This window comes from Peromyscus leucopus, chromosome 23, assembly GCF_004664715.2.
Source record: "Peromyscus leucopus breed LL Stock chromosome 23, UCI_PerLeu_2.1, whole genome shotgun sequence".
In the NCBI taxonomy this organism is placed as follows: Eukaryota; Metazoa; Chordata; class Mammalia; order Rodentia; family Cricetidae; genus Peromyscus; species Peromyscus leucopus.
In genome coordinates this window covers 9745868-9760230 of record NC_051082.1, presented here as the reverse complement: position 1 = coordinate 9760230, position 14363 = coordinate 9745868, and the positions used below count along the sequence as shown (strand labels likewise).

At 43.8% G+C, this 14363-nt stretch overlaps 1 protein-coding gene across 5 annotated transcripts in view; it reads right to left on the bottom strand.

Moving 5' to 3' along the window:
- Med13l (mediator complex subunit 13L) overlaps positions 1 to 14363 on the bottom strand; it is a 232919-nt gene that overhangs the window by 184137 nt on the left and 34419 nt on the right. For 4 of the 5 annotated variants that reach the window (XM_028878799.2, XM_028878797.2, XM_028878798.2 and 1 more), the window contains exon 2: positions 9582 to 9819. In XM_028878799.2, coding sequence (XP_028734632.1) covers positions 9582 to 9819 — 238 coding nt within the window. Of the gene's footprint in view, positions 1 to 9581; positions 9820 to 14363 lie in introns of those variants that run through there. The other variant, XM_028878801.2, reaches the window with a different exon arrangement.

Here is a 14363-nt window from a genome sequence, read left to right as displayed (position 1 = left end):
GGCCGTTTCCAATGTGGCCTTGAACTCACAGATATCCAGAGGGATTTCTGCCTCTGGAATGCTAGGATTAAAGGTGTGTGTGCCACCATTTTCTAGCCTAAGTATCTAGTGGCTTTTCTGTTCTCTGACCCCAGATAAGTTTATTAGGGTGCACAATATTTTGGGGAACACAATACCACCACAATTTTTTAACTTAAATTAACCCATTTCTATTCATCTATGTGCTTGCCATGAGGCTTTACCTCATCTATGCATTGTCCTTTCTGGTTCCCTGCTTCCTCCTGGCTGGCTGTACTCCACCCCCCCACCCCACCCAGGGCCTTTTTCTCTCTGCCTGCCAGCCCTGCCTATCCCTCCTCTGCCTAACTACTGTCCATTCAGCTTTTCATTAGACCAACCAGGTGCCTTAGACAGGCAATGTGAAAGAGATGCAACACATCTTTACATAGTTAAACAAATGCAACATGTCTTTACATCGTTAAACAATTATTCTGCAACACAAACAAATGCAACACATCTTTACTTAAACAAATATTCTATTCCACAACAGTTGAGCTCTCCAGGTGAAATATGGATCCACAGCTCAAGTAGACTGGTTAAAGCCAGAAGGGACTGTGAGGCAAGTGGCACAAGAGCAGACATCTCCCACAAGTCCCAGTAACAATGGCTTCAAACTGCTTTGTAACAATTTGAAGAATTATTCCTTAATGAAAAAAGGAGAGTTACATAACTGTCTTTTCAATATACAATCAAGGGAATCTTTGAGGGGCTGAGGGGGGGGTGGTTGGTCAGTAAAGTACTTCTTGCTGCACAAACATGAGGCTTGAGTTCAGATCTCCAGCACATACGTAAGACTCTAGGTGTGGCAAAGTGCTTTGCTTATGAGCCCAGCAGCAGACAGATCCCCAGGGCTCACTGACCAGCCAGCTTAGCCGAAGAGGTGGGCTCCTGGTTCGGTGAGACACAGTGTCTCAAAAAAAAAAAAAAAAAAAAAAAAAAAAAAGGTGAAAGCAATTTAGGACGGCACCATGATCTTGACCTCTGGTCTCCACATGCAGAAGCACACATGAGCATGTGCACCGGTATACACATGTACACACACAACAGACAGAGGGGGAATGATTTGAAACACAGCCATGCTTTCTCCTTGAATCCTGTCTCCTGCCTTGCTGTGCAGTCCAGGACAGGGCGTACTAGTCCCCAGTACTACAGGAGTCATCCTGACAGCTTCCAATGTGCCTGCGGCCCCCTGGTGTGGGCCAGCTCCATGCTGGCCCCAGTCACAACCGGGGAGGGCAGAGATGGCGTCTTCCCCCTATGGTGCTGAAGCCTATGAGGTACTTCTACCCGAAACCCAGGCCTGCCCCTTACTTAACCTACAGACCACTGCTACCCTCTGTCCCTGTGAGGCAACACGCCTTCCCAACCCATTTCCCAGCACACCTTCCGGGTGCTCACATGGGTGCTTTCCCACAGAAGCCTCTCGAGTAAGGGCCAGATCACTGGCTCTCTCTTCCTCACAGCTCTGCCTCCTTCCACATGGAAGGTCCTCTAAGAAACTGCTTTCTGCATTTAACAATTCCTAGTTTTCAGTTTCTGAGAGGTAAAAATGTTTCAGATTCATTTCTATATTCTGCACAGCCCTACATAAGATCCATCAATAAGTAAATAAAAGTGGTAATTTCAATATGGAAGATTATTAAACAGTAAAATTGTCTATCTAAAGCTCAAAGAATGCTCTTAAAGCATCCGTTCACAGATCAATACTGTAATTTTAAGTGTGGGTGTGGTTAAACAGAATGGGCACCTACACCAGGGGATCCCAGCTAGAGCCCCAATACAATGAGAACCAAACAGATTCCGTACAAATAGATCTGTACAAATCCCTCACACTGGCATATTTAAGTCATTTAACTTTGTCTTCTAACAGAATGTTTTACCCGTCAGGGGTGTGTTTGAACCCCAGGCTCTAGCTGAGCTGAGGTCATGAAGCCTTTCCTGAGGCAACAGGGCAGGTGCCCAGCCCTCCTTTGTTCCGCTCTTCATGAAACCAGCCAACACTATGACAAACATTTCCACCAAATGGGCTATTGTTGGCAAATGCTGCTTCCTCCCTCAACAATAAGAATTGTAAGTAATTTGTCCAAGGATGCCATGCAGACATGCTTTTCATTGTAAATATCTACCAGGCTATTTTTTAAAATAAGCTAAAAAACACAGTACCTGAAACTCAGCAGAGAAGCCCTGAACTTGCCTCCTTTAGGCTAGCTCTATCACCATGAGAATAACATACTTCCTTATGAACAGCAAACAAGGTCAAGATCAACTGTGAAAGAGAAAGTCATCTTAGCCAAGAGACTGAGGCACCTTTACGAGTTTCACGCCTCACTTCCTCAGGTAGGCACTCCAGATATGTCCCAGCAGGACACTGCTGTGTCCGGAAGTAAACCTGCCAAACGTAAGCCTTTCATAGTCGAGGCAGCAAGGCATCTTGATTCCAACCCCAGGAAACTCAGAGTAAAAGTAAACTCTTCAAATGAAAGTACTTTTCATTTTAAGGCAAAGAGGCTGCTAACGACAGCCTGCCGGTGCTCTGCTCTCCGCTTTAGCACTGTGGAACACAATCTGCTCCGACACAAAAATACTACTCCTTATCCCATTTGTATCTCTCTTCTCAGTCAAGCCAGTTCTGCTGTGTGATGAAGTCCAGGCCGCAAGGTGTTCTGCCACCACGAGAGCCTGGCAGCCAGCTCACACTCCGGTCCACTACCGTGACAGCAGAGCCCAACTGCACCACCATGTGAGCAATGCAGAAGACCTTCAGTTCAGCCAGAGCTGGGCCTCACGAGGATCATGCGCATTCCCTGAACCACTGCCAAATCACAATGAAAGAGCCAGGGTCAAAACAAGACCCAACCACACAGACAGCACACTCACCAACACTGAGTTGGTAATAGGTTATGTACCCAGAACTTGTGGGAAATTGTTCAAAAGTATTACAGATGAAATTCTAAAGAAAATCGCTGTTCACCTCCAGCTAGAATGGTATACCTGAATCTCTTCAGGCAGCGCGAGGACACCAGCTCAGTCAGAAAATGCTTAACACAGCTGAACTAACATCCTGAGTCTACAGCGAGTGCCAGACTTGTAGACCAGCTACAACTGCAAGGAAGCCTGTCTGTGTGTCCTCTACAGTCCCCACACTGGAGACCAGCTGTGAAACCCGCAGCTGCTAATGACACTCACAGATGAGTGGATTCAGTCCTCATTCAACTGCAAAAGCATAAAGGCAAAATCCAATGGAAACTGACTTATAAATATTTTTCTAACAATTGTGACAGTAAGTCCAGCATGGAGATAGATCCACACGCCTTGTCAGCAATCTGTCCTTTAAGCACAGAGACCAGGGAACAAGTGAAGGCAGCTTCAGCACTAGCTCCTGCCTCACCCACACCTTTGCTGCAGGTCTCCGTTGTTCACTAGGAGAAGAGACGGGAAGATGAAGTGGAAAGGCAGCCCTCTAATGACCACAGCAGCACCTAGCCCTTCAACAAGATATTTACACATGCAGACACCAATGCCTATCACACAGTCATGTCAAGTTTTTATGGACCCAAAATGACTTGGTTTTTCCCCATTCCTGTTGTTAACATGGTATTTACTAGTTCCGGGGTTGTTCTAGACTAACTGGGTGTTGCAGGGTTAAGCTTCAGTACCATTAGACGAGTGACAGCACCAGAAATTTCCTCTACACTTCCATCTTCCAACGGGTCAGCTACATTACCACAAAGATGGGCACTGACAGCACCAAGGGATCTTCTGTGGGGACCGAGCTCACCCACCCACAAGACCCCAGCTCCTTCCTTACCCCCACTCTATGTCAGGGACGTATGCCCTTTCCTATAAAAAGGAACAGTGAGAGCATACACAGTATCATTTGACTGTGCCAGCCAAAGACATGCTTATAAAGCCAAGGCTTGTCCTCTACATGTACCTGTGTCTCTAACGCCTTTCAAATCCAATGATCAAATAAGCAATTCTTTCTTGAATTAGGCCTTTAGCTCTGGTAACACAGTTTCCCAATTTTCCACATTCATATACTTAAGTTGGCCTCCCCACATAAGAGCTACAATTTTATTAGGCAAAGTAATCTTTATGGCCTTTTAATGTACAACAACCCCAACTAAATCTTAAAGTTTGCTATGGACAAACAAGCTTTTGAAAGAACAAAAAACAGTTGTTTTGGCAGAAACCAGTGGGCAGGGGAGAGGGTCAAACATGGTAATATTCAAAACTGCCAGGCAAACACAGTCCTCCCCAAAATCATTCACACTCATACATGAAATAGAGTTTACCTATTGCCAATTGACATCTAATCTGTTCTGAAGACAACACTTCATTAAAATAAACTTGACAAGCTGGAGAGGTGGCTCAGCAGCTCAGAGTGCCTGCTGCTCTTTCAAAGGTCCCCAGTGTCCATATCAGGCAGTCTACAAATACCTGGGACTCTTTCTAAGAGCTCCAAGGCCTCAGGCCTCCTCAGGCACCTGCACTCATGTGCACAAACCCACATAAAGAGACAAGCACACATATAATTAAAAATGACAGAAATAATTTTTAAATGATTTTTACTTGGGTTCACTGTATATAAATAGGGTTTTCATGTCAGTGCAAAAAAAAAATTAGACCATGAGCTGGGCGGTAGTGGCACATGCCTTTAATGCCAGCACTCGGGAGGCAGAAGCAGGCGGATCTCTGTGAGTTCAAGGCCAGCCTAGGCTACAGAGCGAGTTCCAAGAAAGGTGCAAAGCTACACAGAAAAACCCTGTCTCAAAAAAAACAAAAAACAAAAATCAAAAAAAATTAGACCATGATACCTCAGCTTACCAAAAATAACACCCAAATCAAAACATTGACTTTTCCCTAAAGCAATAATCTTTATAACTTTGCCAACTGCTTAATTTTTATATCATCAAAACATGAGCCTTCCCTTCACAAGGTTCTATCTTACTATGATCTTAGTATAAATGTCTCATTTTTCTTAAAAAAAAAAAAAGAAAGAAAGAAAAAACCAATTACATGCTTCAGTGAGTTGCCTGCAGTAACACGCTGATGTTATTTACAATAGAAAAGTTAGATTTCAGCTTGTTCTCTCAATTTCAAGCACATTTAGCTTAATAATTCTAGTTCACTGAATCTCTTTCCATTCTTCATATGAAAGAATTTGAGTCGATATCTTTCCATCATTTCACAATAAGAATTTGCTACTCATTAAAGTCTTTAAATGTCAAGTCTGCTAAGGATGTATTATTTATTAAGTCAAATATTTAAGTGAGCATGTATGTTTACACAGAGAGTCATCATGCAATTATTACTACTTCATAGCTTTGGCAAACTAATTCAGAACAAAATATAGGAAATTAGAATAGCGGTAAAAATATGTTTTAAGTCAGGTACAGTGACAGCTATCTTTAATCCCAGCTCTTGGTATCCCTGTGAGGCCAGGGCCATCCTGGTCTCCCCCTCTCATGTATTCTTAATAGTGCTCTGAGCACAGCCCAGGGTGTGCAACTCTGACACGCCTTTTAAACTCTCCACTCCTCTAACTGGACTCAGGCAGGAGCACTCAGACAGCCAGAAGAGGTGACTGCGCACATGCGGTAGGTACCGCTCTGACACGTGGCAGCAGTCACGACTCTACTTAGAGGGCACAACAATCAAACCAGTGTCCTCTTCACACCCTAACTGGGGTTCGTAGGAAACGAGGAGAAGGGGCCAGCGGGATGACTGAGCAGGTGAAAGGACTTGCCATGCATGCAAGCCTGAAGATCTGCATCCAAGCCTCAGAACCCACAGTGGGAGGAGAGGACTTCCAAAAGTTGTCCTGAGTCTACATGTCCACAGTGGCACATGCAAGCCCCCGACGATGCACATCCATACACAAATAGAAACATTTGTGGAAAATCCAGTAAACTTCCTATGAGCATATTATCTTTGCTACTGTGATGTTTTTGTTATTCCCTACTTCCCCACCCAAACATTAAAATTAGAAAATATAATTTTGTCAACTTGAAAGCAGACTTTAATATTTGGCAGTAGCAAGCACTAACTGCTACACAGAACAGAATCAATTATTTAGAAAATGCCAAAACATAATTCTCCTCTATGAGCTCGCAGTTGTCAGCACAGTAGCAACAGCCAACAGCCACGGCTATAGATTAACTGCTGTGTGTGCTAGCTCAGGGCTTTATTAACTTTAGCCTCATAATCCAATTGACAGGGAGGGAACTAAGACAATGATCAGTTAAATAAACTGACCAAAGACTCCCAGCTGTTAAGTGACTACACAGGCACTGGAAGCCAAGCAATCCAGGGCCGCACGACGCCCCCACGGCTCTGATCTGAGTGTATCCTCCTCATCTTCCCTCACACCGCTCGCTCCAGATACTGCAGGCATTCTAAGTGCAATGGTACAAATTCCACCTGTGTCCTAGAGACGTCCTCTCACTCTGTGAGGCTCCTTTACTAATGCAGACAGACACATGTGCACCAAGGCAGGCAGCGTGGTACTTGCTGTGTCTGTCCGCAGGATGCTGTAAAGTATAACACTATGACAGGAAAACTGAAACATAACCAAAAAGCACAACAGTGCTTCAATATCCCTGGGAAGTCACAACAGCGCTACCCTGTGCCGAAGATTCACATCTGCTAGCAGGACTCTGCTAAAGCTTATTTTACCTAAAATAAAGTAACTCTTACATACCCCGGAAAAGGAAGTGTTTAATACTCCCAACCCTCTGCTGCTTGCTTTCCCGACCACTCTACATGCCACCTTCACTGCCATTAGTCACTCACTTTTCTAATTGAGTTTCAAATATTTCCCAATACATGAGGCACGAACAGAACTCTTTCGGCTACTTACACATGCAAAAGTGGACAATTTGTGTGACTGGCTCTAATAACGTTCCCAACATTCAGCACACTGAACGACGGGGACACTCAAGGACGTCACAGCTGCTCAGCACGGGAACACTCTTCCCAGTTTTCCAAAGGAAAGAGTGTAAAAACAAGCTGCCATTCCCCTGGGGAAGGAAGCAACCCATCGAGAAGGGAAGGACGAGGGTGCTGAGCACAGCCACCTCCTGTGCACACGCGAACGACAACTCCTCCAGCTGCTCATCTGTCCTTCCATGTGCTCATTCCGTTTGTCCTGACGGTCTGGTTTAAGGGCAGTGCTTTCACAGGCACTGGTGGTGCACACTTTGAATCCCAACACTTGGGAGGTAAAGGAAGGCAGATCTCTGAGTTTGGGGCCAGCCTGGTCTACATAACTACTTCCAAGTCAGCCAGAGCTACAAAGTGAGACCTTGATGGGGGTGGGGGGGGGGGTAGTGTTTTTACGGTTTAAAAAAAATAATAAAAAAAAAACCTATTTAGAAATAAGTCAATCTTTGCTTAATTCTTATATATATATATATATATATATCTCGAAGCAATGAACTACATGTGAGATGTGAAGCAGCCTAGGGAAGGTGAACAGCCCACCTTTCAGCTCAGCGGCTAGCCAAGTCATCTCCAAGAACAACACTCACTCTGCTGTCAGGAACAAACAACTCCATGATTAGGTCGGTTTGCTTTCCAAATTGTTGTAAAATGAATCAAGAGATCGGTCCATAAGGAGGAACAAAAGATGAAAATCCAGAATATTCACCAAAAATAAAGGAGGAGGTGGGAGATGACTGGGCAGTTAGAGGTACTTGCCACTAAGCGAAGCTACCTGAGTTGAAGCTTTAGGGCACTCATGGTGGAAGGACAGACAGACAGACAGACAGACAGAGTGAGCTCCCAAAAGTTGTCCTCTGAGCTCCACAACTATGCCCCGGTGCACATGTCCACTCACAATAGATCAATAGACCTAGCAATCAATCAATGTTGCTTTAAAATATTTTTAAAAATTAAAAACTAAGAAAAATTAAAGAAAAAACTATATTCAACCACCCATAAAAATTTAAACTAATGCAATATTTTGATATTCAAACAAACACAAAGTAATAAGGATCACCTAGAAGCTCTCTTAGAGACTTGAAGAACCAAGACAGAGGTGGTGTAATATCTAACTTCACCTCCATCATGTATTGATTACGACAGGTGCTGAGACGCCAGGTTCTGAGATGAATGTAAACTCTGTGGTTCTGCTTGTGGAGCCCACTAGTAAGCAGTCTCACCTAGAGTCTGTTCACAGAACAGACACCCTAGCAGCAGGAGGCTTGCAGCCCTGGAGCTAGCTCAATTAGTCCACTGTGCTGTACTGCCCCCTAGCTGCTGTGGCAGGAGACGCCACCAACAAAAAAAACAAGGCTGCCAACAAGTTTCAAAAGAATTTGGCAGGAAATCCTTTAGGCAAATTTGGAACCTTAAAAACAGACCCACAAGAATACATTCAAGTTTGTTTTATGTCTTCCTGTAATAAATAATAAAAACATAAACTAACAAAATATCTCATCAATGCCTGCAGTTTTTCACCCACAAATTAACTAGAGAGTAGTTAGGTTACAAGGCCTGCAGGAGCGCAGGTCAGGAGGGCCAGCACTCTTCACTGCCATGGGGGCTAGCCATGCGTGGTGAGCAGTCAGTACCACAGCACTCGGGGGCCCAAGGGCAGCTCGAGCAGCACCAAAGGCCTGGCTCAAAACAAAACAAAAGCCGGAATCTCCCGTGATGTAGGAAATTCTGTTGGGTATAAACCAGAAACTGTTGGCTAGAGTGAAGATGTCTGTCAGAACTCAGAAGCTACTGACAATGTTTTCTGCTACTGTAAATGTATGGTAAATATAAAAAGTAGTTTAGACTAACAAATATCTTGTATTAATTCAAAGTTACCAGGTGTCAGATGCAAACTGAAGTCAAAAATTAGTAAGTTAAAAATTAGCATTTCTGGAATCCATGAAAAATGACTTGAGGAAAATAGTCTGAGACACTTTATAGAAAACTACCTTTCTCTAAAACATGACTGGAGGTCAATTAGTGATTTGTCCAATGAAGGTTCTGTTTTCAATTGGCCAACCAAGAGCTCAGCTGGCAAAGTGCACGGGGAAAAAGTTCTGTTCATATAGCTGTTGTCCTAATTACTCACAATTCACTATTATTTAGATACAGTGGCCATAGGCTGTCTCCACCCCAACACAGCAGGCTGTGTACACAATGCTTTAACAGTAGCAATCTCAGAGGCCAGAAGGACAAGGTGACAAACACCTGTATCCCAGCATGCAAGAAGATGAACCAGAAGAAGTGCTCAAGTGTAAGGCCACATGGTGACTTCCAGTCTTTAAACAATAATAAAATAATTTTAAAGTGATCTGACAAGATTCTAATTGTCAGCATGACCTGGGGAAGAACAAGAGACTTTAGGGGAACGGAAACGTAGGGACAGATGCAGGGAGAAAGAAAAGTGACTCTTGGCAAAAGTCCTGTTTACTGAATACTTAGGATCTGTTTTAAGCAACTCTTAAACCTTTTCAAAATTTACCATTGTTCAAAAACATATGATGCAAATAATTGTTAAGGAAAAACAAAATCCTTACCCTGCAGTTCATGATGTATTACTCCCACTAGGTTGGGCTCATCTCCCCACCAGAATATCCAGAGCTCTTTGCAATCTGGCTTGACGTCACGACGCCACACACATAGCAGGTTGGCTTGCAGACATCGGATGAAACTTAACAGGATTGGATCATCTTGGGCTGGGGCTGAAATTATGGGTCCACAGTCCCCGTGCCCTCCAAAATTGTACCTACGCCATTTGATTCCTGTGAGTTCAGCCTGGAAAACAAGAAATTTGCAATAGTTTTGATTTTTCTTTTTACTTATAGGCCACTAAGAACAAGTTCCCACAGAAAGGAAAGCTGATAAAATAAGCATTTATACTGAATTTTACACTGTAAGATTTCTTTAAATAAAGAATACACATCAGCCCTTCTGGGTTTGGGGACAGGGGTGTGGAAATAATTTCTATCAAGACTTCTACATAGCTAATCATGTTAAATACCAAAATAAAACAAGCTGGCAATCATTATGTGCTGTTGAAACAATTTTCATTTGCCTAACCATTTACTATAAAGTACCCATATTTTTTAAAAAGTATTTTCAATTATTACTCCCTATTCAATTCACAAATTATACTTATTTTAAAACCAAATAAGAGGCTAGAGAGATTACTCAGCAGTTAAGAGAACTGGCTGCTCTTGGAAAGAACCAAGGTTGGATTCCCAGCACCCACATGGTGGCCTACAACCCTCCTTAACTCCAATCCCCGGAGAACCAGTGTCCTCTTTGTATCCACGGGCATAGGACACACCCAGTAACATACATACATGCAGGGAAGACTCTCATATACATTTTTAAAATTTTTTAAATTTTTAATGCAAATAAATAAAAAAAAGTAAGATTTAAAAATAAGTGGCCAGGTGTGGTGGCGCACACCTTTGATTCCAGCACTCAAGAGGCAGAGACACATGGATCTTTGTGAGTTTGAGGCCAGCCTGGTCTATACTCCAGGACAACTAGAGCTACGTAGAAGGACTCTCTCAAAAAACGGGGGTGGGGGGGTGAACAAAATAGTTCAATGAGGGGGGAGTTGACCATTCCTAACACAAAAATCTAACGTTGAAAATCTTTCTAAATGCACACTTGGAAGTGTTCAAGACTTCACCTCTTCACATTAGGAATGACAAGCCCCTGAATTATATGCCAACAGTCCCAAATCTGGAGATCTACAATGAGAAACATCTGGGTCCAAGGACTGGGAACAAGAGTTTCTCAGCCTGTAGAAGACATTGTTTCTGCAAGGAATTTCCCGCCCCCCACCTCGGCTGCTAGTTCAAGAGGTGAGAGTTTTTACCGGGGCAGCACAGCACCCAGGTCCTCCGGGAAGCAGCTGCTACCCAAACTGATTCATGTCACTTAACATGCAACACGGAGCCTCTCCTCCTTAGCAGGCCTCTGCGGTGGGCGGGTAGGCGGGCCTTTTGGTTTTCAACACATTTAACACTCGGGAACTTTAAACAACAAGCAGAGGCTGTGCTGCTACCCATTCCACACATTTCTACTTTCAGATTTCCTGAAGTTTGGGTCTGACGAACTGAACATCAAAGACACGTCCACACAAAGGAGAGAGCAGGACTCCTGACTAAAGTAGCTACAAACTGGAACCATGGACTGGACAGGGCAAAGCTGAGCAACCATGGCCCTGTACCAAACAGCCATGTGTCCCCAACAGTACCATTCATTTCCTCCCACAAAGTCAGTCATTTTTATGTACAATTTTTTTTCATCACAGAAGCACCCAGGGCAGGAAAGTAGCCATCTCCTCTGCTACACAACAGGGACTCGTTGGATACTTACACGGCCGACTGACATTCAAGGGGGTTATACACACAGTTCTTTATCCCAAAAAACAGGAACTCAAAGGAAAGGTTACAAAACAATACCACGCTACTACTGTCTTACGCTCAGATACCTACCTGTTCTTCTATGACAGACATATGGACAGCTAATCTTTTTTTTAAGAGCGTTTTTTTTCCTAACTCTGGGGGTGCGGGAGAGGCACATGGGCGAGCCTGTGCTTGAGACAGGGTCTTACCACGTAGCCCTCGCTGGCCTTGAACTCACTATGTAGGCCAAGCTAGCCTCTAATACACAAAGACCCACCTGCCTCCTAAGTACTGGGACTACAGGTATGGGACACCATACCTGGAATATTTCTCCTTAAGCAGCATGGTCTCTCACCACTGCAGACTGACTATCACCACGGCTGCTCTCATCGGCTCACTGCTGTGCCCACACCCTGGTCTAGTTTTCTGTTCAAGTTCCTCTGTTTCGTCTAATAAAGTAATGTCTCTGTGCTCTAGTCAGAAAGCCTCAAATTAATTTCTAAGTAAATGTCAAAGAAGGAGACAAAATAAAAACAAAATAGTTCAAATCGGAAAAGATACGAAGAATACTCATCACTTAAGCCAAGAACACTGTTTTGTGTCCAAGAACCCTGGGCAGGAAGAGAAGGGAAACATCAAACACAACAATAATACCAATCACTATGATGACAGTGACCGTGTTTCAAGTGTTAGGAAATTAAGACACGTTAGAGGTTTGTGGACTGGCTGAGTCTGTCCCCAGGAAAGCCACGCACAGCGATTCACTGGCATCTACAGCATCCTCCCAGTTCAGCAGGCAAACGCTGGCTGATCCCGAAAGGTTCCCTAACCCTGGCCCTGGCACTAAGCTCCTGTGTCTCTGCTCTGGTGGAAAGGGAAGCCACTGTCGCCCGCTGTGCTCTTTACAAAGCTGCCCAGACCAGCAGTGTAGTGTTAGTGCTGCATAGCGCAATCACAAACTCTGTAACTAGTTCAGCCAAAGGAACCAGGAAACTTCGAATGATTTTAAAACACTGAGTTCCTTTGCTTTAAAGCCAAAATTAAGTATTATACCAGTCTTTATTGAAAAGCATTAACAATGAAGAACCAATTTGCTATAAATCTTGAGTTAGTGTCTGTCCAGAGGAAAGTTGAAGGTACCCAAACACTTTGGTGAAAGGGGAAATAAAGACCCCTCCCTGCTCCCTAGGAGTAGGGAGAGGCCAGCTCTGCTCACCAGCCAGGGAGTGTTCTGCCTCCTCAGTACTGAAGCAATGGAGCAAAATGAAGAAACCTCAGGAAGGAAATAAAACAAACCTTTCCCTAGGGAGGGTGGCAGGAATACTATCACAAATGGAGATTAAAAATGTCTCATCTACTTAAAACGCACAGTTGAGTGCAGTGGCATACACCTGCAATTCCAACACTAGAGAAACTACTGAGGCAGGAGGATCACAAGTTTGAGGCTAGCCCATGATATACAGCAAGACTATCAGAAAGTCTCAAAAAAAAAAAAAAAAAAAAAAAAAAAAGGTCAGCTCCACTCTAAGTTCTGGTATCCCTACCTTTTTTTTTTTTTTAAAGATTTTTGTGTGTATGACTGCCTTGCCTGCGTGTATGGAAGTGCACTGCCTGCAAGCCCGGTGCCTATGGAAACCAGAGCGGACACAGGTTCCCCTAGAACTGGAGTGATAAACAGTTCTGAACCACCACGTGGTGCAGGGTACCTGGATCACACAGGTCAGCAAGTGCTCCTAACTGCTAAGACAACTCTCCAGCCCTCCTCCCTCCCTTCCTTCTCTCTTTCTTCATCTGTCATTTAGTATTTGTTTACTGTGTGGGAATGCTTGGGGAAGGCAAAGAACAACCCACTACAGGAGCAGCTCTCACCCTCCACCCACAGGGGTCCTAGGGATTCAACTAGGTTCTCGGGCTCAGCGACTTTTACCCGCTGAGCTATCTCGCTGGCCCTGTTTTCCCTGTTTCTAACAAATGCATAAATCTAGAGCTCAGATATGTCTATCTAATGATTTATTTCCAACTCTGAATCAGCACTGAGCCTAGTAGCACAGTGCAGCTCTGTGGAGGCAGGAATCTGGGCCAGAGCTGGAAACAGTGCCGGCTGAGAACACTCACTGAGCATATGTGGCCAGAGGTTCAACCCCTCACTCTCCCAAAAACATTTTTTGAAGCAAACCTCTCAAGTATTTCTATATTCAAATTATCCTAAATATGCATTTATGTCAAAAAGAATAAACAAGTGCATAATTATATATAAGTTCTAAAAACACAAGTTTAAAAGATAAAATTTTAATATTCAAGGAGCAAAAAGAGTTTGAACCACCACCAGCTTCATGGTGTACTAAGTAACACTGGTCACATGAGTTCTTCCCACATGGCTCTAGCCTTTCAACCACACAACTAAAGAAGTTAAGACTCATAACAGTTAAATAATTCATCCATAACCATAAACCTGGCAAATGAAAGGTCCCAAACATAGCTGGATCTAAATTACAACTGAATTTGAAACATAAATTCTTTCCATTCTGCCCTGCTCCTTTATAGGGCTAATGTTAAAAATTAGCCCTGGAGGATTACAGTATCACACAAAGAAACCGTCCTGGGCTCAATTTAGCAATGACTAGAGCTCACGGCCATGCTCTCTAATTTAAGTAAGTCCACGGCTCTTTCGGCAGTCTTCCTGGGACAATAAAAACAACTTAGTCCTAAGAGTGGCTACCATCCCCAGAGTCAGGAGACACAATCCATACTGCCCCGGGCATCTCCACGTCATCACTGGACCATCTACACAATCCTTCTTGGAGGATATGTAGTTTTTGGAAAGAAACTATCTACTCTATCTAACAGGAGGGGATGGAGGAAAGTTATGTGACAGTGGCTGGCATCTGTCAGACAGGCAGGCAGGCTGCTCTGAAAGATGAACTGCCAGCATGA